Source organism: Pteropus medius, unplaced genomic scaffold, assembly GCF_902729225.1.
Source record: "Pteropus medius unplaced genomic scaffold, Ma_sr-lr_union100, whole genome shotgun sequence".
NCBI classification, from domain to species: Eukaryota; Metazoa; Chordata; class Mammalia; order Chiroptera; family Pteropodidae; genus Pteropus; species Pteropus medius.
This window is the reverse complement of record NW_024349803.1, coordinates 3,621,479-3,643,822: the sequence shown is the minus strand read 5'-3', so window position 1 is coordinate 3,643,822 and position 22,344 is coordinate 3,621,479. Positions and strand designations below refer to the sequence as shown.

At 39.2% G+C, this 22,344-nt stretch overlaps 1 protein-coding gene and 1 long non-coding RNA gene across 3 annotated transcripts in view; one reads left to right on the top strand and one right to left on the bottom strand.

The window, feature by feature from the left end:
• Positions 1–13,580, top strand: part of OXNAD1 (oxidoreductase NAD binding domain containing 1) — a 34,502-nt gene extending 20,922 nt beyond the window's left edge. For both annotated transcript variants that reach the window (XM_039837051.1, XM_039837050.1), the window contains 4 exons: positions 4,944–5,085; positions 11,207–11,449; positions 12,240–12,348; positions 13,004–13,580. In XM_039837051.1, coding sequence (XP_039692985.1) covers positions 4,944–5,085; positions 11,207–11,449; positions 12,240–12,348; positions 13,004–13,158 — 649 coding nt within the window. In that variant the 3' untranslated portion in view covers positions 13,159–13,580. The remainder of the gene's footprint in view (positions 1–4,943; positions 5,086–11,206; positions 11,450–12,239; positions 12,349–13,003) is intronic.
• On the bottom strand, positions 11,121–22,344 carry LOC120582049 (uncharacterized). The gene is made up of 2 exons (XR_005647443.1): positions 22,122–22,344; positions 11,121–11,902 (listed from the first exon to the last, which is right to left on the bottom strand). It is a non-coding gene; the product is annotated as an uncharacterized LOC120582049 (long non-coding RNA).

Here is a 22,344-nt window from a genome sequence, read left to right as displayed (position 1 = left end):
TGTATCACAGTGTCACACGCCTAGTGCTCTGGAGTCTGCCCAGCTCACATGTTCGCTTTTCTGACTGCCCTGTGACATAGGCATTTTCTGTCTTTCTCTGGGTTTCGGTTTCCATGTCTTTAAAGAGAGAATAGTGATATTCATATGTCTTGGGAAATGTCAGACATTTAGCACAGTGCCTGATGTTTAACTTTATTAGTTTCCTTTTGTTTTTTGTTACAGCCAATGTTTCACCCAGGCAGTTAGATCATTTGTGCTGGTGAGGCCCAGGGTACAGATTCCGATTCTTAGTTCCTTGGCTAGTTCTCCTGCAGTGACACTGTTGGTTGGAAGAGCAGCAGGCCAAGTAGGAGTGGGTGAGCGCACATCTCCGCTGTTATGATGCCCCTCGTGCTGCATCATAACTCCCCACTGGGGCTGTGCACAGGACATCACCTGAAGGGAGCAAAGGCAAAGCGGTTTTGGAGAGAGAATGGTATATCTCTGACTTTGTACAAGATAATATAAGTTTTTATGCTTGAAGATGACTGAGCTGTACCAAGAGAAGGAGGACACCAAGAAGAAACAGATTAGAGGAGCAAAATTAGAGAAATAAGACTCTACTCCTACCCTCTAGCATGGCTGCTGCATTGTAGACACTATACAAACTACACAGCTGTGTTCGGCAGCCCTGACTCACACATGACCACACGTAGAAAGTGCTACATTCTTTGGTGTCATTGTTCAGACTGTGTCCTCCTCCATTGCTTGCCTGGTGAGTTCTGTGTGTATTTAAGACTCCTCTGCAAAGTCTTTCTTAATTCTTCTACCCTTGGTAGAATTGATGACTTCTTCCTCTGCTGTCCTCCCCACTGCCCCCAATTGACCCCCCAGCAAATTTTTTTTTAAATAAAACAATGGCTTTATTAATATTTTCCTGGTAAAATCAGTATCTCATATGTTGGAGCTAAGAAGAAATCTCTACTAAGAACAGTATAGGTACTTCTAGACGTATCTCAAATGATGAGCATTTTCTCTCTTTGCTAAGGACAGATTTTGTTGTGGCACATTTAATTGTATTTATTTGTTAATTTTTCTCCCATTATGATGAGTTTATTGATGGCCGGGACCAAGACCTACTTGCAACCTTTATTTCTAACAGGAACCACAGTCCCTATGCATTGTAGGCAGGTACTGTCTATAGTGTTTGCAAAAGGTGTGAATGAGGGGCTCCAAGTGCTAGAGCTGAGAACTGAGGACTTTTGGGATCTCATAGTAAAGCATCGTCATTCAGCCACTGTTCGCATGCCTGCTGTGCGCTGGGCATTGGGCTGCATCACTGGGCAGGGCAGGGCTGCTTCGTGTGTCACAGCTGGATATGGATATGTGCCCTTCACCACAGGATTAGGCTGTCTCAGTTCTTCATATACTTATGCATATGGGGGTGCAGTAGGTGGCTCAACTCTTGGCTCTAAGAGGGCATTTTTAAAGGCATGTGTGTATGTGTGTGTACAATTTTTTCTTGGACAGATGTTTTATTAAATATGTATTGTGCATATTTCCTTAAATCCATTCAGAGGGAGTTTTTATGTCATTTGAATCCCGTAGCATTTAAGAAAGGAGTCATTTTTTTCTAAGGGTATCTTTCTAAAGTTTCTAGAAAACGATTCCCTTTCACTCACCTGAAAATGGTCTTTATCAGCATCAAGCAGCAGAGGGCACTATAGTTCAGGAGATGAAGCAGCAAAAGTAGCTCATTGATATTTTTTTAATCATGGACACTGTGGAGATACTATTATAACTCCTCTCTAAAAGCATATAGCAGTTGTGTTAATAAATGTTAACTATAATCTTTGGAAATTTGTGTCTTGCCTGAAACAAAAGTGAAATTAAGGTATTCATGGGAAAAGTCAAGTGGAATATAGGTGGAAAGTAGGCTAGGGACATTTTCTGGAGCACTTCCAGTACAGAACTGTTTTTTTTTTTTTTTAATGCTATAAAAAAAATGACCAGATCTTTAAGGTCATAGATCAAAAGAGAACACCTTTTAAGGTCATAGATCAAATCAATAGAGAACATTGTGTGCTTTTCTTGTAAGCCTGCTAGTAGGAAAACAACTGAGGAAAATGATACTTTTTCTCTTTGGTGGTAAATAAACATCTAGAATGGACGTTTGTATTTCCTAGACACTAGGATGAGAATTTTTTGTGGTCTTAGTTTCTCATAAATTTCTTTCCTTGGTGTATGTGACTAGATTTGTTGCACTTCCTAGAATCCCCACCAAAAAAGAGTTTCTGTGGCATAGAATTACTGAAGGCTTGAAACTTGCAAGAGTTCTAGACTTTAGAAGTGTGGTTAGAAGGAACAATATCAATATCAGTGGAATTATACAGTATGTGGTCTTTTCTGTGGCTGACTTCTTTCTCTTAACATGATTTCAGTGTCCATCTATGTTGTAGCATGCGTCACTACTTTATTCCATCACGTGGCTATACCACATTTTGTTCATACATTCATCAGTTGATGAACATTTAGATTTCCACTTTTAGTCTATTATCAATAATGCTACTATGAACATTTGTGTGCAAGTGTTTGTGTGAACATATATTTTCATTTCTCTTGGGTATATTTTGTGAATTTAAAAGTGTGATAAATATCTTCCTCACTGAGTGGAGTTGTGGGTCATACAGTAACTCTGTTGAACCTTTTCAGGCACTGCCAAACTGTTTTCCAAAGTGGCTGTGCCATTTTACAATCCTACCACCATGTATAAGGGTTCCAATTCCTCCAGATCCTCACTAACACTCACTATTGTCTTTTTGATTAGCCATTCATCCCAGTGTGTGTGAAGTGATAGCTCATTGTGATTTTGATTTGCATTTCCCTAATAACATACAATATTGAACATCTTTTCATGTGTTTATTAGCCATATATATTGTCTTTGAAGATATGTTTTATTCAAATCCTTTGCCCACATTTTTTGAGTTGTCTTTTTATTACTGAGTTGTAAGAGTTCTTTATATATTCTGTATACAAGTTTCTTATCAGATATATGATTTGAAAATACTTTCTCAGTCTGTCGGTTGTCTTTTAACTCTCATGATGGTATCATTCGTAGCAAAAAGTTTTTAATTTTGATGCAGTCTAGTTTATTTATTTTTTGACCCTTGTGTTTTGGTGTCATTGCCATGAAGAGTTACTCTTGTGTAAGTCTTCTAAGAGCTTACAATTTTAGCTTTTATATTTATGTCTATGATCCATTTTAAGTTAATTTTTGTATATGGTGTGAGGTAAGGGTCAGACTTCATTATTTTTACATGTAGATATTCAGTTGCCCCAGCACTATTTGTTGAAAAGACTCTTTGCCATTGAATTGTGTCGGTATCTTTGTTGAAAATCAACTGACCATAAATTTGAGCATTTATTTCTGGACTCTCAATCCTTTTTCATTGATCTGTGTGCCTATTTTTATGCTAGTTCCACAGTGTCTTCATCACTTTACCTTGATAGTAAGTTTTGAAATTAGAAGGTGTGTGTCCTCCAAATTTGTTTTTGTTTTTTTTTTTTTTTCAGGATTGTTTTGATGATTCTGGATTCCTTGAATTTCCATATTAATTTTATGATCAACTTGTAAATTTCTGCAAAGAAACCAGCTGGATTTTTATACATAGTGCATCGAATCTGGAGATCAATTTTGAGAGTATTGCTATCTTAACAATATTAAGTCTTCCAATTCATAGCCATGAGATGTCTTTCTGTTTATTTAAATCATTGATATTTTTTCAAGAGTTTTGTCGTTTTCATTGTCCAGATCTTATTCTTCTTTTGTTAAATTTATTCTCAATTAATTTATTCTTTTTATGCTATTACAAATAGAATTATTTTCCTTAATTTCATATTTAGATTGTTCATTACTAGTATATAGAAATGCAATTGGTTTTTGTTATTGACCTTGTATTCTGCTACCTTATTTCACTTGTTAATCAGTCTAATATCTTTATAGTCGATTCCTTAGGATGTTCTATATACAACATCATGTCACCTATACTCTTTCTCTCGAATCTGGATGCCTTTTATTTCATTTTCTTGTTTAATTGCCTTGGTTAGAGCCTCTAACACAATGTTGAATAGAGGTGGTAGGAGCAGACATCCTTGTCTTGTTTCTGTTCTTGGAGTGGGGGATTCTTAGCCTTTCACCATTAAATATGATATTAGCTGTGGATATTTTGTAAATGCCCTTTGTCAGGTCGAGGAAGTTCCCATTTATTCCTCATTTTGTTGAGCGTTTTTATTATGTAAAGGTGTTGAATTTTATCAGATGCCTTTTCTGCATCTATTGATCATGTGTGTTTTGTCCTTTATTCTACTAGTTGGTGTATTCCATTGATTGATTCTCAGATATTAAACCAACTTTGTATTCCTGGGATTTTTGCATCTATATTCACAAGGGACATTGATTTGTAGTTTCTTTTCTTATGATATCTTTCTCTGGTTTTGGTATCAGGGTAATAGTAATACTGGCCTCATAGAATGAGTTGGGATGTGTTTACTGTTTTGGGGGGAAAATTTGTGAAAGATTAGTATTCTTCTTTAAATGTTTGGTAGTATTCATGAATGATGTCACCTGAACCTATTTTTTTTTTTGTGGGAAGTTTTAAAATTACTAATTTAATTCATTAACTTGTTATGGGTCTGTCAGATTTTCTGTTTCTTCTTAAGTCCAATTTGGTAGTATGTGTCCATTTCATCAAAGTAATCTAATTTTTTGTCAAACCGTTGTTCATAGAATTCCTTTTAATCTTTTATTTTTGTAAGGCTGGTGATGAGGTCCCCTCTTTCATTCTTGAATTTAGTAATTTTATCTTTTTTTTCTTAGTCTAGTTAAGTTTGTCAGTTTTGTTTACCTTGTTACCCACTTTTTAAATTGCTTCAGCAGTAATAATTTATTTGCCTTTCCTTTTAGGATTGATTTCTTTATCCCAGGAGTCTCTGTGGTTGGTGGGTTCTCAATATGCTCTAGCCCCAGACTGCTAGAACAAGAGAGGATGATAGAATTGGCAGTGAAATATACAAACCACCCTCCTGCTCTCTGGATTCACAATCAGGTGAGCAAACCTGTGTTTAAACTTAAAGATTAGAACATCTCTACTTTCCAGAAAATTTGTGTTCATATCACTTAATCTAAGAAATCTAGGCTTGAGTGAAAAGGGTACATGTTCACAGAGAGCTCCCTTATATCCAGAATTCAGACTCTAAAAGGTCAGGGAAGCAGAATCTTTTTGATGCATTCAGGCTGACTCAAAGCTCCTTAGGGGGTCTGGAAATATCTTCTGGGTCACCAAACTGCATTCAGTTGAATACTACTTTAGGAGTAAAACAGTCTACTTTATATGTAAGATTTTTGAAAATTCGCTCTTTGTATGTCTTGTAATTGGTAAATCTACAAATCAGATTATTTTGCCCTATCCATCCTAAATAAAAGGAATTAAACTATCATTCTGTCACTAGTTGGAGGAGAAACAGTCTCTGATTATATACTACTCATGCCCAGAGCTACTACTCATGCCCAGAGCTGAGCCAGTGCTAATCCTGTGGTGCCACTGCCTCTTCATTTTAATCTCTAGAGAGTTCTTCACATGGGATTCTGAGAGGGAATCTACATTTGCTAATAACTCATGCTTCCTCATGGGACTCAAACACAATCCTACATAAGGTGCCTGTTGATTCCCTACTAGAACTCTGATAACAAAGAATGAACTCAGAGCAGATCAGTTATTTGTCTTCGTAGTTTTTGACCCATTTCTTTTTTTTACTGCCATCTCCTTTACTTCTAGAGTGTGTCTACTTTATTTACCAGCAACCCATCCCATCCCAGGCATTTTCTTTCCCCCTTTACCAAAAAGGAATGTACCAGTACAGATACTGTAGATATATATAGATAAACTGATTTTCAAATTTACGTGGAAGAGCAGAGGAACTCAGATAGGTGAAACAATTTCGAAAAAGAAGACTAAAGTGGAAAGAATCACAAAATTCAAATTTAAGGTTAAAATAAAGCTACATAATCAGAAAAGTGTGGTATTGGTAAAGGGATAGACATATAGGTCAATGGAACAGAATAAAGAGTTCAGAGATACACTGGCACACATGTAGCCATTTGATTTTTGACAAAAGTGCTAAAGAAATTCAATGTTGAAAGGATAACTTTTTCAATAAATAGTGTTGGAACAATTGTTTATCCATATGCCAAAAAAAAGAAACTTTACCTAAATCTCATACTTTATAGTCAAGATTAACTCAAAATAGGTTTTTGATCTAAGTATAAAACATGAAACCATAAAAATTTTAGAAGAAAACACAGGAAATATTCTGAACTTGAGGGTAGGCAAAGAGTTCTTAGACATGATACCAAAAGCAAGATCCATTAAAGACTGATGTCTAGGACTTAATCAAAACTAAAAGTTTTTTTCTGCAAAAGACACTATTAACAGAATTTAAGAAAACAAGCTACCTACTAGGAGAAAGTATTTGCAAATTAGATATCCAACAAAGGACTTGTATCCAGAATATATAAAGAATTCTCAAAAATCAGCAAAAAGAAAACGAACAATTTTAAAATGGTCAAAGGGTCGAATAGACACTTCACTAAAAAGGATATAAAGGTGGCAAATAAGCAATGAAAAGATGTTTAACATCTTATAACATTAACCATTAGGGAAGTGCAGAGTAAAACCATATATAGTGGGATATCTCTACAGACCTATTAGAATGACTAAAATGAAAAATATTGACAATTCCAAGTGCCGACAAGGTTGTGGAGCAACTGGAACTCGCTTATATAGCTGACAGGAATGCAGGATACTTCAGCCATTCTGGAAAACATTTTGGCAGTTTCATATGAAATTACATATACACTTAGCATAAGACCCAGCAATTCCACAGAGACGTGAAAGCTCTGTTCATATTAAAACCTGTACGTGAATGTTTGTAGTGATTCTATTTCTAATTATTGAAAATTGGAAATACCCCAAGCATCCCTCAGTAGATGAATGTATAAACAACACATTCACACAATGTATTGTTATTCAGCAATAAAAACAGATGGACTATTTATCGATGGCATCCAACACTTTGGGTGAATCCCGGAGGCATTACGTTGAATGAAAGAAGGCAGTCTCAAAGGTTACATACTATATAATCCCACTTATGTCACGTTCTGGAAGACAAAAATTCAATGATGGAAAATAGATCAGTGGCTGACAGGGATTGGGATGGGGAAGGGTGTGAGTGTAAAAGGATAGCACAAGGGATTTTTTTGGGGGTAAGAAACTTTTATGTCTTGATTCTCATGGTTGGTAGTTACACAGATCTATGTATCTGTTAGAATTCATAGAACTGCACAAAAGAAAGTTTTATTGTAATTTTAAAAATAAAGGATTTTTAAATCTATGGGTACATTAAAAAAATAAAAAGTATGTTCTTTTGGTTTACATGTCAAGTTGTGTCTGTTCAGAATAACCCCTAGCTGTTTGCCTTAACATTTCCATTGTAAATGTATCCTGTCACATTTTTATCTTCTGACCTCTGAGTTCTTCCTTCGGTGTGCCCTTAGATGCATCATTCTTTTTTAGGTTTTCTTTGGATTTTTCACCCATTACTGTCTCTAGGCTACATCCTGAGTCTCTAAAATATGCTGCAGAGGTGGCACCAGCAAGGTGTTCACATGCCCTGCACTCACTGTCAGAATGAGCTTAGCCATCCCAGCTCCTAACGCCATGAGCTCCTCCATTTGTCAGCCTCCCATGTGACCTGACCTGGTCCTGGTCCATAGCTCCCTGCTTGGTTTCATGCCTCATTGGCATTTCAATGAAGGAACTGTAGAAAATTTCCAAGTGGCATTGCTTGAATGCACATCCTAATTGTAGTGCCTGCTCCACTCTGCCCAGTGGGAGTTGCAAACAGCCTTTATGAAGTCATATTTTTCTTGGAACCTTCTCAGGTGGCTATAGTCCTCCTGAGGATTTGTCTTATTAAGCTATTAGAGTGGACAATGGAGGCATGTGTATGTTAGGGTGGCAGCAGGCTGCTCTGTTGGGACGTGGGATAAAGTGCCAAAAATGGCTTCCTTTGTTTTATCTGCTTTGGCTCAAGCTCCTGGCAGAGGAAAGGGTTCTAGACAGCTATTGTGTCCCTGCTGCAGTTGCTGTGGACAGGTTGTTTCATAAATAGAAAATCTATATCTAAATTAGATACACTGCTATGTAACTGAATGTAATATCTTTTAACTTGCTTCCATATTGTACTGTACAGTACTTTTTGTGTTCATGCTACCCTAGCAGTTTTTATTGATCAACAAAAGATGAGGATGGCTTTTGATTTTTTCCAGATGCTGCAAATTAGAAGATAGATCTACTGGAGATTATTTTGTCACTAAGGAGACACAGGCTTCCTGAGTATTATCTTTCCCCTGGGGTGTGTTTTCTTGTCAATTTTAGGGTTGAAAATACTGTGGCTTCTGAAAACAAAGAACCTAAAGGCTTTTATTGCTGTCATTCCTAAGCATGCTGAAGATGACCATTGGAGAAGCTTATTTCTCTTACATTTCTTAGTCTCTTTTACACTTAGATTCTTAGAGATAAAGAAGTGTACAGGCAAGCAAGCAGGGGAGGCAGGGCATAAAGAGATGAAGTCCATTGTCATCGTTAGGCAGAGTCTCTCGTATTATAAATTCTATTTTCGAAACTTGAAAAGAAGGAGCATTTTAAAGCACTTTGGTAGCCAGTGTAGTGATTCCTAGATTTTAGTTATTACTAACAGAATGCTCCCTGCTGCTAATTTCTTTTGTCAAAAATGAAAACCCACTTACCATCATCGTGTGAAAATCTGCATATTTAAAATAGTTAAGTTCAGAAGTTTTTATCCTTCCTCAGAGAAAGGATTTCTGTTCATTTAACAGTTCTTTACTCCCGCAAAAAAAGATCTATTTTGTGAATTCAAATAATTTTCATTTTTTTTCTTCGATTTTCTGTAAGATTAACTATTCTTTAAGATGTGGAGCCCCAAATTAAATTCATGTCCAAAAGTACTTAGTGCCTGCTTGCCATGCAAAGTGCCAAAGTGTGAATGCTAAAGGTTTGGTCTTTGAAAAGCACATGGTACAGTATTACTTTTTAGGAGGGAGTTCGTTTAGTTGGTTTATGTCAGGAATGTGTAATGGAGCAAGCCCATGCTCTTATAATATAAGTTTCTCTATACTTAGAGTCTGTTTTTTAGTGACAAGGAAGAAGGAAGCGGGCACCCCAGCACCTCTTCTTCCAGACAGCCACAATGACCAAATACCCTCCTATATGGAGCTGGATGCAGCAGGATGTTTTCTCCCACAATGTGTCATGTGATGCCCACCACAACCCTGTGGGGTGAGCAGGACAGGTGCTGGTACCCATTTTCCAGATGTGGCAGCAGAGGCTCAGAGAAGTAAAGAGATTTGCTAGATATTATAGGGGCTGTGATTAAAATTCAATCTTCTGACTCCTAGATCAGTACATTTTTCTCCAAACTAGGTGTTTTCAACCATATCAGACCCAATGGCCCCTTTCTAGAACTGCCCTGAAATGAAATTCAGAGTTAATGTAATCAACACAAAAATTTTTTTAGAGGCAGCATAATTCTCTAAGTGGGATACAAAGGAGAAATAAAGGAAAATGATTCATAACCAAAGACTATATTTCAGTATATAAATGGTTAGGCATATCTAAACTAGAAAATAGAATGAGATAGTGAGATGGCTGTTCTTCAACGTGGAACCACCACGAATATACTGTCTGCAAATGCAGGTGGTGCTTACAGGTCATATGGTGACAGAAGGACCGCGCACGCATGTTACCAACTGGGATGTGGTTTTCCAGAAGAGCATACATGTGTGGTAAAGTTCTGAGCACAACAAAGTACAGTCTACATGGTAGTTACCTTCTGGAAAACTCAGCTGTGTTAAGTTTGTGCAAAAAATACTCGAGTTTTTTTTTTTGTAAAATGAGAGTGTAGTCTCAGATCATTACGGAACAGTTGTCAGCTACATGTATCTCATGGGGCATTCAGAAGTCCGTGCAGGGCAGTCCCGTGCATTGCAGATAGTGGTATACTGCTACACCAGCTCTCTGAGTAAGACAAGCCCTGATTTGCAGCATTTGCTGATTTCTTTGCTGTAAATACTGCCAAAATCGCTGATTTCAAACTACTAATAGATACTAGCTCGCAAAATTCCTGCAGATTTAACCATCAGCTTAGTAGGAGCCAGCTCCTGGACACTGCTAACTTCACAGGACATCTGGCATCTCTGGCCCTGCCTTTTGAATGTTAGTTGGGTTCTGCAGATCACTGTCATAATAGAGAAGTGTCACCACAAGTTTCCAAAAACAGCCCCCTCGGGCAGTATCACCTCCATGGAGAACCAGTGCATTCAACTCTGATGGTATTTCTGGTGTAAGTGACCTCACCAAGTAGCAGGTGCTCTGTGTTGTACCCCCTGTAGTATGTAGTCCTTACCCCCTCGTGTACGTGGTACTCACCCCCTCGTGTATGTGGTACTCACCCCTCCCATAGGTGGTACTCACCACCTAGAATACGTGGTGGACCCACGCCCTTAATGTACGTGGTACTCACCCCCTAGTGTGAAGCATCAGTCTCCTTCCTGTTCCTGCTCCAGGAAGACATGAAAAGTACTGAACGTGCTACAGTGCTGGCCTCGGTCTGTGGAGAAGCCCTCAGTACCCACACTCCTCAGCCCCGACGAGGCTAGGGCAGCCACAGATAGTGACACTTGCCCTGTCCTGCCTCTCCTAGTTCCATGGCTTTGATCAGAACAGGAGTGCCACTCAGAAAAGGAAACTCACGCTTCAGAGCCGTCCCCTGAGTCCAGTGCCTCCTTCCACAGCCCAGTTCCTCACCTAAGAAGTTAACAAATGGCAAAATTACTCAAGTGAGTTTCCTTTCCTCAACACCGGAGCGGCTGTGCAGTATGGATCACAAAGGCAGAGCAGCAAATGGCCTATATAATGGACAAGTGGAATCAATTCACAGGGCCCTGGGAAACTTGAGAGCAAGCTGCAAAAATAGCCCTAAATACTGATAAAAATGCAGGAGGTAGACACCATCAGTTTTATTAAATAAGAACATTTGATTTAAGACCTGCGCTACAAAGGACTAAAGGATATTTTCTTTCCTTCTTAGTGTACACTTGACTCTGAAGTGGCCGTGAGAGTGGGTGGAGAGTTCTTCTTCGACCCTGAGCCTTCAGATGTGTCCAGAAACCTTGTGTTGATTGCGGGAGGAGTCGGAATTAACCCTCTGCTTTCCATCCTGCGGCACTCGGCAGATCTCCACAGAGAAAGGGCAAACAAAGGAAGTGGATACGAGATCGGAACAATAAAATTATTCTACAGTGCAAAAAACACCAGTGAACTCCTGTTTAAGGTAAGGGGAAAATGTATGTTTCAAAGCTTGCTGCGAACAAACTCATGTCATGATATTAACTGTTCATGGAACTTTTCTCTCAGTTGTTTTCTCTGTAACAGTTAAAACAAGAAACCTGACAAGGCTTGGTCATGTTTAAATGGGAATTAACCAACAATATCTTACCCAGGACAGTTAAAATAGCTGGCGTTGTGGAGGCTCCCAGTGGCGTGGCAGGGCAGGGCAGGGCAGGGCAGGGCAGGTGGGCTTGACTCTGGAGGTGGATCAACATTGGAGTCTCCATGGCCCTGAGACTCCAGAGTCAAGCGACCTGCACGGGGGCTCACGTGTCACGATGGTGGGTGAGATGGACACAGTTTGGATCCAGCTGGGTAAATGAAACCCCCACCGGTCGCATCTGTTGAAACCGAGTACGCTCGATGGAGAAGGCTTTCACTCTGGATTGCTCTGCAGCTGCAAGGATAAACAAAAGAACAGAAACAGCTAAAAGACACAACTGTGGTCAGTGAAACCGCTGCTTAATTGCTGAGGCTTGAGAAAAAGGGAAAAGAGAAAACTCCCGGAGAGTTAGTAACATGCTTGTTAGCATATTCAGATTTCAATTAAAGCCAAATAGCCCTCTGTACTCTGAATGCTCTGGCCTGCTAGGCTGCAAACAATATCTCTCTAAGTGGAGAGTGAGCGCCGCAGACGTGTGCAGAATGGGAGGCGAGGTTCGGCGTCAGTGGCTGTGCACATCTGTTTTGATTTTTTTAAATTGTAGTGTGACCAAATATGTTTGACATTCCAGAAAAATATCCTCGATTTAGTAAATGAATTTCCTGAGAAGATTGCATGCAGTTTGCATGTTACAAAACAGACTACACAAATCAGTGCAGAACTCAAGCCATACATCACGGGTGAGTCTCCTAAAGATATTTTGACTATCTCCACATAGTTATTTGATGGACATACTAGTTGGTTGAGTGTAGATGCTTTATTGTTGGGAGTTGCTGGCTGGGAATGTCACTACCTGGGGAATTGAGAGGTGATTCATCGTGAAAAAATAAGGAGATTTAGTTGGATTTACTTATTTTATACAGGTTTCCTGTTGCCCATATTAAAAATTTATTTTCCACATTTTTTAGGGGACCTTTGCATCATCACTGTAGTATGCGTACAAAGAATTTATATTCCAGCTTTGACTGATCAATGCCATTAATGGTAATTTAAATTACTTGTGATTTCCCCTGCCTGGAAGGGTTTTTCACAAAAGTTTCTTTGCTGAAGGCAGTTTTGAATCTCTACCAAAGATCAGTAAGTTAACTGGCACTGTCAGAAGGCAACCTGATTAGTGTCCCACTTCACTTGCAGTAAGTTTGGGAAAACTGAAGGTGCACTCTGCTGGGTCTGGTCCCAGATGCCAACAGGAGCCATCGTGTGAGTGACTTAAGACCCGAGTCACTAAGTTTGAGTTACTGAAAATAAACACTGTTGCTGAGTTGTGATTAGTCTTTCCTCATTTCAATACAAACATGTCTGGCTTAATTTGGTATTTATTCTGTTTCTTGGTAGAAGGAAGAATAACGGAGAAGGAGATTAGAGATCATATTTCAAAAGAAACTTTGTTCTATATTTGTGGCCCACCTCCGATGACAGACTTTTTCTCCAAGCAACTGGAAAACAGCCATGTTCCCAAAGAACACATTTGCTTTGAGAAATGGTGGTAGGGAGCGGGCAAAGGTAGAAAACAGAACGCTGTGAGATCCACTCAGGACAGTAACAAGTAGTACACGATTTGTGGGAAGATGAATTTACCGCTACTCAGCCTTGTTTTTCAAGACTGTGAACTAAGTGACCCACTGGAGAGTAACAGAAAACCCAGCTGACAGACTTAAATAATAAACTTTTTGCAAAGACTTCATCGATTAAACTATTTTTTACTGTATTGACTTTATTTTATTAATAACTGTTTGATTATCTCTTGATGTACCTTGAATTGGTCAATATAGATTTTCTTTCCTCTGAGGGAGAAAACAGATACGTTTAATCATATGAAAATACAGTTTTGTGTGTGAAATGTAGGCTATCTTTAAATTCTTTGACAGCAGCCTATATATCTCATTTTCAATAAACTTGTAATTTAAACACATTCTTAATAATGTTACTTGGAAAATTCTTTATACATAATGTCTTAGTTGACCTTACTGTGGCCTACAGCCTTGCCTCTTCAGACCATCGAAGTCAGGTTTGGAAATAGAAAATTGTTAGGAAAAGTGCTTTAGGGAATTGAGTAACCAGTATGTTTGCTTAATGTTAATGAATATCCTAAGTATGTATCCTGAATAATTGTTAAGCTTCTTCTCAAATGAAACCCTCTCTGTGCTCTGTGTCTTGGCTGCCTGCCTTAACACTACATGGAAGAGGAGGCTTCTTGTTGGGGACAAAGGCGTTGGTGACTGCTGTGTTCCATGTTGAATCTGCCTCCGATGGCTGGGGTGGCTGGCTGTAGGAGTATGCTTGGGATCAATTAGGGGACATACAGCTGTTTACAAATCTCGCTCTGCCTTTTATTTCATTCCTTCGCCAGGGTCTTTCCTGGCAGTAGCAGCTCCTCAACACATACTTTCATCGAGTGGCTGAAAGAAAGCCAAGAAAGTTGCACTCCTTGCTAAGCCCGGGGTAGGGAGGCAGTTTCCAGGATGGGGTGAGAGAATGGTGGTGCCTCGTCCCAACAAGGCTTCTCGGGTAAGGCCAGGCCATTCCTTCTGACAAGCAGTCTTGGACCAAAGGCTGCCTGCTTGGAGAACACCGAGGATACAGGCGTCTGGGAAGAAGAACAGATCAGTGCTGGAGACCTAGGAGCTTCAGGTGAGGAGATTCTGTTCTTGAGCTGGTGAGAGAAGCGAGGTTGCCCCTCTAATCCCTGGCTGCAGGCCTCCCATGCTCAAACACACTGATTTATGGACCTGATGATGGCTGGCATCTCCATTCTAGCCTCTACCCTGTTTTGAATTTTGTCAAGTTTTAAGCAGAGGTCATTTGTCAACTATTTCAATCCCAAATATGAATTCAATGGGAAGAAAGAGCGGGGCCATTGATCTGATGAGAATTTCAAAGTGTACTCAAGGCAGTGATCGGCGTTTCAGAGGCAAGGGGACTATGAAAAGCTCCAGCCAGTATAAGGGGTCCTGACTCATCAGTTGGCCCCAGAGTGTCCAGACCAAGGGCTGGGCGTTAGGGCTGAGTACGCAAAAACTTTAGTAGCCTAATGCGTTGAGATTCAGAGATGTAGGAGCAGCAAGGGGCTCTTCTGCCAACTGGCAAAGGCAGCTGGTAGGGGAGGAGCCACAAAGGTATGGAGAAAGTGGCCTCCCCAGGTCTTTCTGTGTTGGGAGTGGAGGTGCAAGGTGAGCATCTTCAGTAGCAAGGGAAGAGTGCCAGCCACCGCCGCCATCCCACCAACACCATCGCCTGTGTGCCTGCTGTTGTCATAGAGCAAGGACCACCTGTCCTGGATCCCAGCTCTGCCCGCCACCCTGCCAGTGACTCACTATCACCATCTGGAAACTGCTGAGATGGGCCAGGTCATGACCTTCACCTGTACTGTAGTTCCTTCCAGTTCTTTCATTTCTGGTGCTTAGTACTGAACAGTATTTCTGGTCTTCTGGCCACGACTGTCTTGTTGCCCTTGCAGTCAGGATGCCTTTGGTACTCACGCTTGGCTGGTAACTCCAGCCAAGGCGCTTTGGAATTTATAGTGTGGTACCTGTGATTGGAGAGAGCCCTTGAGCCAAACTACCTGGGTTCAAGTCTCAGCTATGCCACTTACTAGGGAAATGACCTTGAGCCAGTCACCTAACTGTGTTATGACTTGGTTTCCAATTACATGTGCACACACTTGCCCCTGCATGTAAAATAGAGCTAATACTACCTACCTCATAGGGCTGTTAATTAGGATGAAATGTGATAATACAAATTGCCCCTGCATGTAAAATAGAGCTAATACTACCTACCTCATAGGGCTGTTAATTAGGATGAAATGTGATAATACAAATATAGTACTCGGCGGAGCACTACATGAGTATGTCGCTAATTTGCTCTTCCTTGTTCTTTTCAGAAAGGATTTCAGGAGGCCAAGTGGCTTAAGTTTAGTTCACTAAGCTGTAACCTTCATGTGGGTAAGGACCTGTCTTGTTCAGCACTGTGCCTGGCACATAATAGGTATTTAATAAATATTTCTTATGTAGGTGAAAGAGCTTACCCAGAGCCAATGAGCTGTATTAAAGGAATTGTTTAGGAGTCTTTTGAGCCTATGAGTTTATAAAAAGATGTTTCTTCTTGTAACATGAAACCTTTTCACAGTGTACTCAAGAGATGTGTGAACCTTTCCCAAATTTTAAGTGTTACTATGAGTACCAGTGCTCACCAGAATGAATCAAATACCTAATATTTGCTAAATAGTCCACCATCAGGGAGGCATTCTGCAAGGCACAGATCACTTCTTCACCAACAGATGTCTGCGGGTGGACATCAAGCTTTGAGATAAAGATGTTCCCTGGGACCCTGGTTTTTAGTCAGTAGCCCCTACTTAAAAATAGAAATCTTATGAAAATTTTCAAAGATATATCAAAGTAGAGGAAACAGTAAAATGAACTCCTATGCATACATTACCCCGATGTCAGTGATTATCAACATTCTGCTATTTTTGTCTGTGTTTTTGGTTGCCTGGTGTATTTCGAAGCAAATCCTAGAAATTATGTCACCTGTAAATTCTTCAGTATATATCTCTTAACAGATGACATCACCTCAGCATGATCATAGGGCCACCATCATAATCAACACAAGTAACAATGATTCCTTCACATCATCTAAGACCTTTCCGTGTTGTTTTCCCCCGTTGCCTCAAAGTCTACACATTGAATTCAGTTGCTATGTTTTTCAAGTTTCTTCTAATCTGTCACTGTCTTCCCACTGCACACACATACATGGTACTTTTCCCTTCATCATTTCTTGAAACTGGGTCACTTGTCCTATATAGACTCCCATATTTTGGACCCGATTACTGTATCCTCAAAAGTGTCATTTAACATGATCCTGTCTGTATTTCATGTGAACTGGTGATTAGATCTAGAGTTTAGATTTTTAAATTCAAGATATTCTTTGCAAGCCTACATTCTAAGTAGTAGTGTTGTGTACTTCATATATCACACATGAGGAGGTATGTAATATCTGATTGTCTCACTTTTAGTATTAAGATCGAGCAGTGGGTTCAGTTTTTGTTAGTCTGATCCATCAAATAAAGTTCTCTATCAACTTTTTACCTAATTAACTTAGTAGCTATTGATCATTGCCTATATCTACTATGTCTATCATTTTTTCCTGCATTAATTATCTGTGACTCTTCTATAAAGAACTTTCTCTCATTGACTTTGCCCTGAAATGAGTCTGAACAGGAAAGACAGGATCAGTGCTGGATTCTTTCCCTTTATCTATCAATTAGCCTGTTATAGAGTTGGTGCCCTAGCAATCTTTAAGCAGTGAAAGACTTTTTTTTTTTAAGCATCATTATGAACTCATGGTTTTCTATACATTATTTTCATCTGTTACGGTCAGTTTTTCAATGTTCAACTTGTTTCAGGTTTCCCCTGCTATGTTAGTGATCCACACTAAGGAAGTTTGGTGAGGTTTGAGATTCTTATTAGAATTGCAAAAGGTGCTCTTATAAACAGGAAGAAGGAAAAGGAGATGAGCGTGATGTCAGGAAGCCACATGAAGAAAGTGTCTCAAGGAAGATGGACTGGTCAGCTGTGTCATGCTGCCGATATGACAGGAGAGGCGTTCTGATGGGCAGCCATTGACTTAGCAACTGGAAGGTCCCTGATAAGATGGGTATTAAGAGTGAAAACACTAGAGTGGGTTTAAGAACAGCTGGGAGGAAATAAATTGTAATGAGTGAATATAGATAATAGTTTCAAATGATATAACTATAAAGAGAAGAAGGAAGATAGGATGGTAGCTGGAAAAGGAATTGGGATTAAGAGAACTTTATTGTTTCACTCATTTTTATAAATTTGTTTTGTTTTTAAAACTTTTTATTTGGAAATTGACCTATAGAAGAGTTACAAAGAGAGTACAAGGTTTCTATCCTTTATCCAGCTTCCCTGAATGTCAACATCTTACATAGCTGTGGCATATTTACAAAAACTAAGAGTTTAACAATAGAGTTAAATTAGTACAGAACTATTAACTAAAACAGTTTTTTTTTTTTAACTATGAAAGAGTCATTCAGTGGGACTGCAGTTGGGGAAGTGACAACTTTTTCTAGAGGATGATAAATTTGTTAACTGTCATTTATTGAGCATCTATGATGTGCAATCGCTGTGCTTGAAATTGAAGATAGGAAAATAAAAGACAAAGGTTATCTTGAAGAGCAAGTGAAATACTTTGGGGAACTATTTTTTATGAGGCTAAAAAGTGATAAAAGCTGTCTTCTATGAAGTATATTGAGTACCAAGAACATTTCAACAAGATTGAAAGTAAAAATGCTCTGGGGAAAATATGTTTTTTCGCAACTATCACTGGTTGAAAGAGAAGCTGTGGAAGATGGATGTCTGGGTGAGTCATTGGAGTGATGGTATCCTATAGGTAAGGACGGGAGGGGTGATGGGAATGGTTGTTCCCACATCTTGGAGACAGTGCTCAGGAGAATTGATATTATGGGATGCATAGCTGCAAGTGTGCATACGTGAGCAAGTCCAAGAACAAATACGTGTGTGCATGCAGTGATTGTAAAGCAGTACCCAATGTCATGTGCCTCTGCTTGAGGTTTTTTCTTTTTCTTTCTGAATGGAAAACAGCAATTTCCTTTATTCCTGGGTATTGCAGATGATCATATGCTGATAATTTAACCTGAGAGCTATTTCATTTTAAATGAAACTCAAAGAAGTATACTGTTCTCATCTTAGAGAAATAGTGAGATCTTTAATATTACTCTTTCCTAATATGTGCATTTGCAGCACATGTGGTGATGGCAGATAAAGATACCTACTAACCCACCATCGATTCAACACATGCATTTTAAAATGGTTTGTGCTCAGGAACTCAGGCTTTCCTAGTTGTTGAGAGCCATCTCGATCAGTCTGTTCTGAGTTATTAAAAATGCTGCAGGTGCCCATTAATCTAACCTAGTCTCTTCCATCTTACCCCATGTTCATTTTGCTATGCTTGAGCCTACCAAAATTTTGTCTGTTCCTTTGTTATTTTTTAATTACCTGATAAATAGGAATGTAAAAAATCAAATAATAAAAAAGCATGTCCACTCAATGCTGAAGTCCTCTGATCTGCTCCATTTCCTCACTACGGATGAACGGCTGCTAGGTATCCTATTGGATGTTTTACAGTGCATTAACCTTGTACACATATGCAGGCATGTGTGCTAGTGGGTTTCATTCTTTTAACACTCCAAATTATGGATATACACCATAATGTGTTTAACCATATCGCTATGATGGACATTTAGATCGTTCTCAGTTTGGGGCTAGTCAAACATCATTGCAGCCATCACGCTAGTTCATATAATTTTTGTGCACTTATTCCTGTAGAGTTTCTGAAAGTGTCATTTCTGGATCAAAAATTGGTTAGTATTGCCAAATTACCCTATAAAATGCCTAATTGATTTATACTCTAATGGAGTATGAAAGTATTCATTTTCCTACCTTCTGGCAACACTAGAGATTCTAAGTCTTTAAACTGTTTTTCTTTATTAGGTAAAAGGATGATTTTTAAAAATAATTTTCTGTGTTCTCTCTAGCATTTTTTTCCTAAAGTGTTTTAGCCATTTCTCTTTCTTTTGAGAATGGCGTGTTCGTTCACATTTTATGTCTATTTTGATGTCTGACTGATTTATAACTCTTTATAAAATAGGGCGAATGCTAATCCTTTGTCTGTTATATATATTACAAATATTTTTCCCAGTCTATTACTTGTCACTGAATTCTGTTTGCTCTTATACCAGAGTTTAAATTTATATATAATCAATTATGTCAGCTTTTTTGCTTTTTTTATGGATATATTTTCTTTTAATACTTGTACAGGTCTTTAATCCATTGGGGATTTATTTTTGTGCTTGATGGGGGACAAAGATCTGGCTTTTTTTCATATGGCTCTTCAGTTGCCTGACACCATTTGTCAAATATTCCACACTTTCCTAATAATTTGAAATGCCTCCTTTATCCTTCTAAATTCCTACCTACAGAGGATGTCCCCCCCCAGACTCTACTCTGTTCCACAGGTCTCTTTATTTGTTCCAGCTCTGATATCACATTGTTTTAATCACTCTAGCTTTTTAGTATATTCTGAATTCCCGCCCCCTCCTCACCGCACACATGTTTTTTTTTGTTTGTTTGTTGTTATCTCCAAGTTATTTAAACACAAAGTCTTATGCATAACAATATAACTTCACTTTCACAGATAAAGCTATAAAGGAAAAGTGACAGGAAATAGTGACTCTGGAGTTACCTGAATTCATTGGTGGTCTAGATTTTGGTTGGAGTTCTATTATCAATTAAACATTAGATCAGTACATGGTATTTGATGTATACTTCATTTTATCTCATTAAATTACAACAATTATGTGAAGTAGGCAGGATGAATGAGGTCATGTCACTTTACCAATAAGGGAAATGAGGCAGAGTGGTTGGATGGTTTGCCCAATCTCACAGGGCTGGAGAGTGACAAAGCCAGACCTACAGGCCTTAGTCTCTTTCCTGTCCTATTTCTCTCCAAGGACTCAGCTTTGGGATTTTTCCAAAATCCTCCTCACCACAAAGGGGTGGGCTCTACCTTTTGTTTGGAAAGACAACCAAAGTACCCCACCGCCAGAGCATTCCGGTTAGAAGGGATTTTAAAATCCTACTGGCCTTTCTGTTTTTAGTGACTGTAGGAGCCTAGAGAAAAGAAACAAAGAATGGGACAAGGTTTAGTCGGCTGGGTGATATGATCGAAGAACATGGCGCCAGGTATCAAGACACCTAAATCATCCCTATTCTACGACTTGCTTCCTTTATGATTCGACCTTTGTCTGTAACTTGCTTTCCTTATCTGTTAAGTGGGTAGGACCATGAATTTAAAATCTCTTTCGGCTTTGCTCTTCTACAATTTCATGATGGAAAAGTGGGCCTTAGAGATCCAGGGGAGTTGAGGTTGACCATTCTGACAAGAGATGACAAAGGAGTGTCTTAACTGTCTTCAAAGTTTTGATTAATCGTTGCAGTGACTGTTGTTTGCATCTCCAATGCTGACAGAATAAGAAGAAATTGCCTTGGACTGAAGCAAGGGAAATGTTAGGTTTGATATAGAGGACTTTTGGACTACACTGCTGATTAAATTCTGGAGTTGGGGCCCAAGAGAAATGGTGATTAACCATTAATAAGAAAGGAAACTGACAACATTTGCCTATTGGGGCTTAAGGTGGGCTGGACTGAGACATGAGCTGAATTGATAGTTTGTTCCCTAGTGTCATGAAAAGGAAGAGTTTTAGACAGTTGTTTGGCGTTTTGTAGATTCAGAAACTGGTGAGCTTGCTGGTTGTCCTTCCTTCCAAGATGATTTTCTTGTTCTCTTCATTGAAGAATCAACAAGATATGAGATATCCAGGACTGAAGGTTCACAAACATAGAGGTCCATTACAGGAAACATTTTAACATTCACTCTGCTAAGTGAAATATATTTCTTACCAACATTAAGTCTTTATATTATTTAGAGGCAGCAGAAAAATCCAGAGCCATACCGAGCTTAAAGACTAGTGAGCAACACATTTAAATACGTTAGTGTAAGTTTTTACTGCATTAGTTAGAGGGTGAAAACCTTTTTCTTTTATTAGTCAACCCAAATGGGATCTGTGTTTTTAAACTGTCTCTGTGGTGAGTGAATCGTTTTAGCCCATTTTCAAGACATGGTCCCTACAGTTGATAGCCATGGCTGTAATTGCCAGCATCACCATTAAAATCCCCTCAGACCCAAGATGGATAATTCCCTTTGTACAATCACACGCCTTACCCATGGTGTCTCCCCATCAGCTGCTTCTGTTTCCCTACAACTCCAAAAATTAAAGAATGAGTTCTTTGGGTCTTAAGACCCATATCATGACTTATGTTTTAGTGATTTTGTAAAATAGTGTTGAATTAGTCTTTCAAGTTCTGAAAAATAATCCATGAGCCTGGTAAAAGTTCCACACAATAGCGGTATCACTGGAGTATTAATTACTCTGATGAAACGACTTTGAGAAGAATGGTACTCACCTGTTTCTTCACTCTATGGCTTCGACACCTCCATCCCTCACCAACCAATTGCAAAATTCAGTCAATTTTTGCTCCTCAGTTATTATCAAATCTGCCTCCTTCTCCCCTTCTCCACTGAGGCGCAAACCATCAGCACTCTCCACTGGACTAAAGCACTGGCCTCCTAACTTGGACCTCTGCCCCCTCCCTGGGCTCCCTAACTTTCTCATTCAGCAGCAGAGATCTTTTACAAATACAAATCTTATGTCATTCCTCTGTTTAAAGTTGATCAACGGCCTCTCTTCTAGCCATTCTGTAAGCATCTTGTATATATTAATTCATTTAATTCTTACAATTATTATCCCCGTATTACAGATGAGCTAACTGAGGCACAGAGAAGTTAAGCAACTTACCCAAGGCCACACACTTGGTGAGTGGAGGAGTCAGGATTCTAGCCAAAGAGTCTCGCTCCAGAGTCCACACTCTTAGCAGCTAGGCACACCACTTCCCGGTGGGCTGCTCCTTGTGCTCACCTCTCACGGCTCAGCCTTAACTCTGGCTTCCTCTACAAAGCTTTCCCTCAGCAGGTTACATCTCCCTATTCCATGCCTCACAGCAGCCTGCACTTCTCCAAAG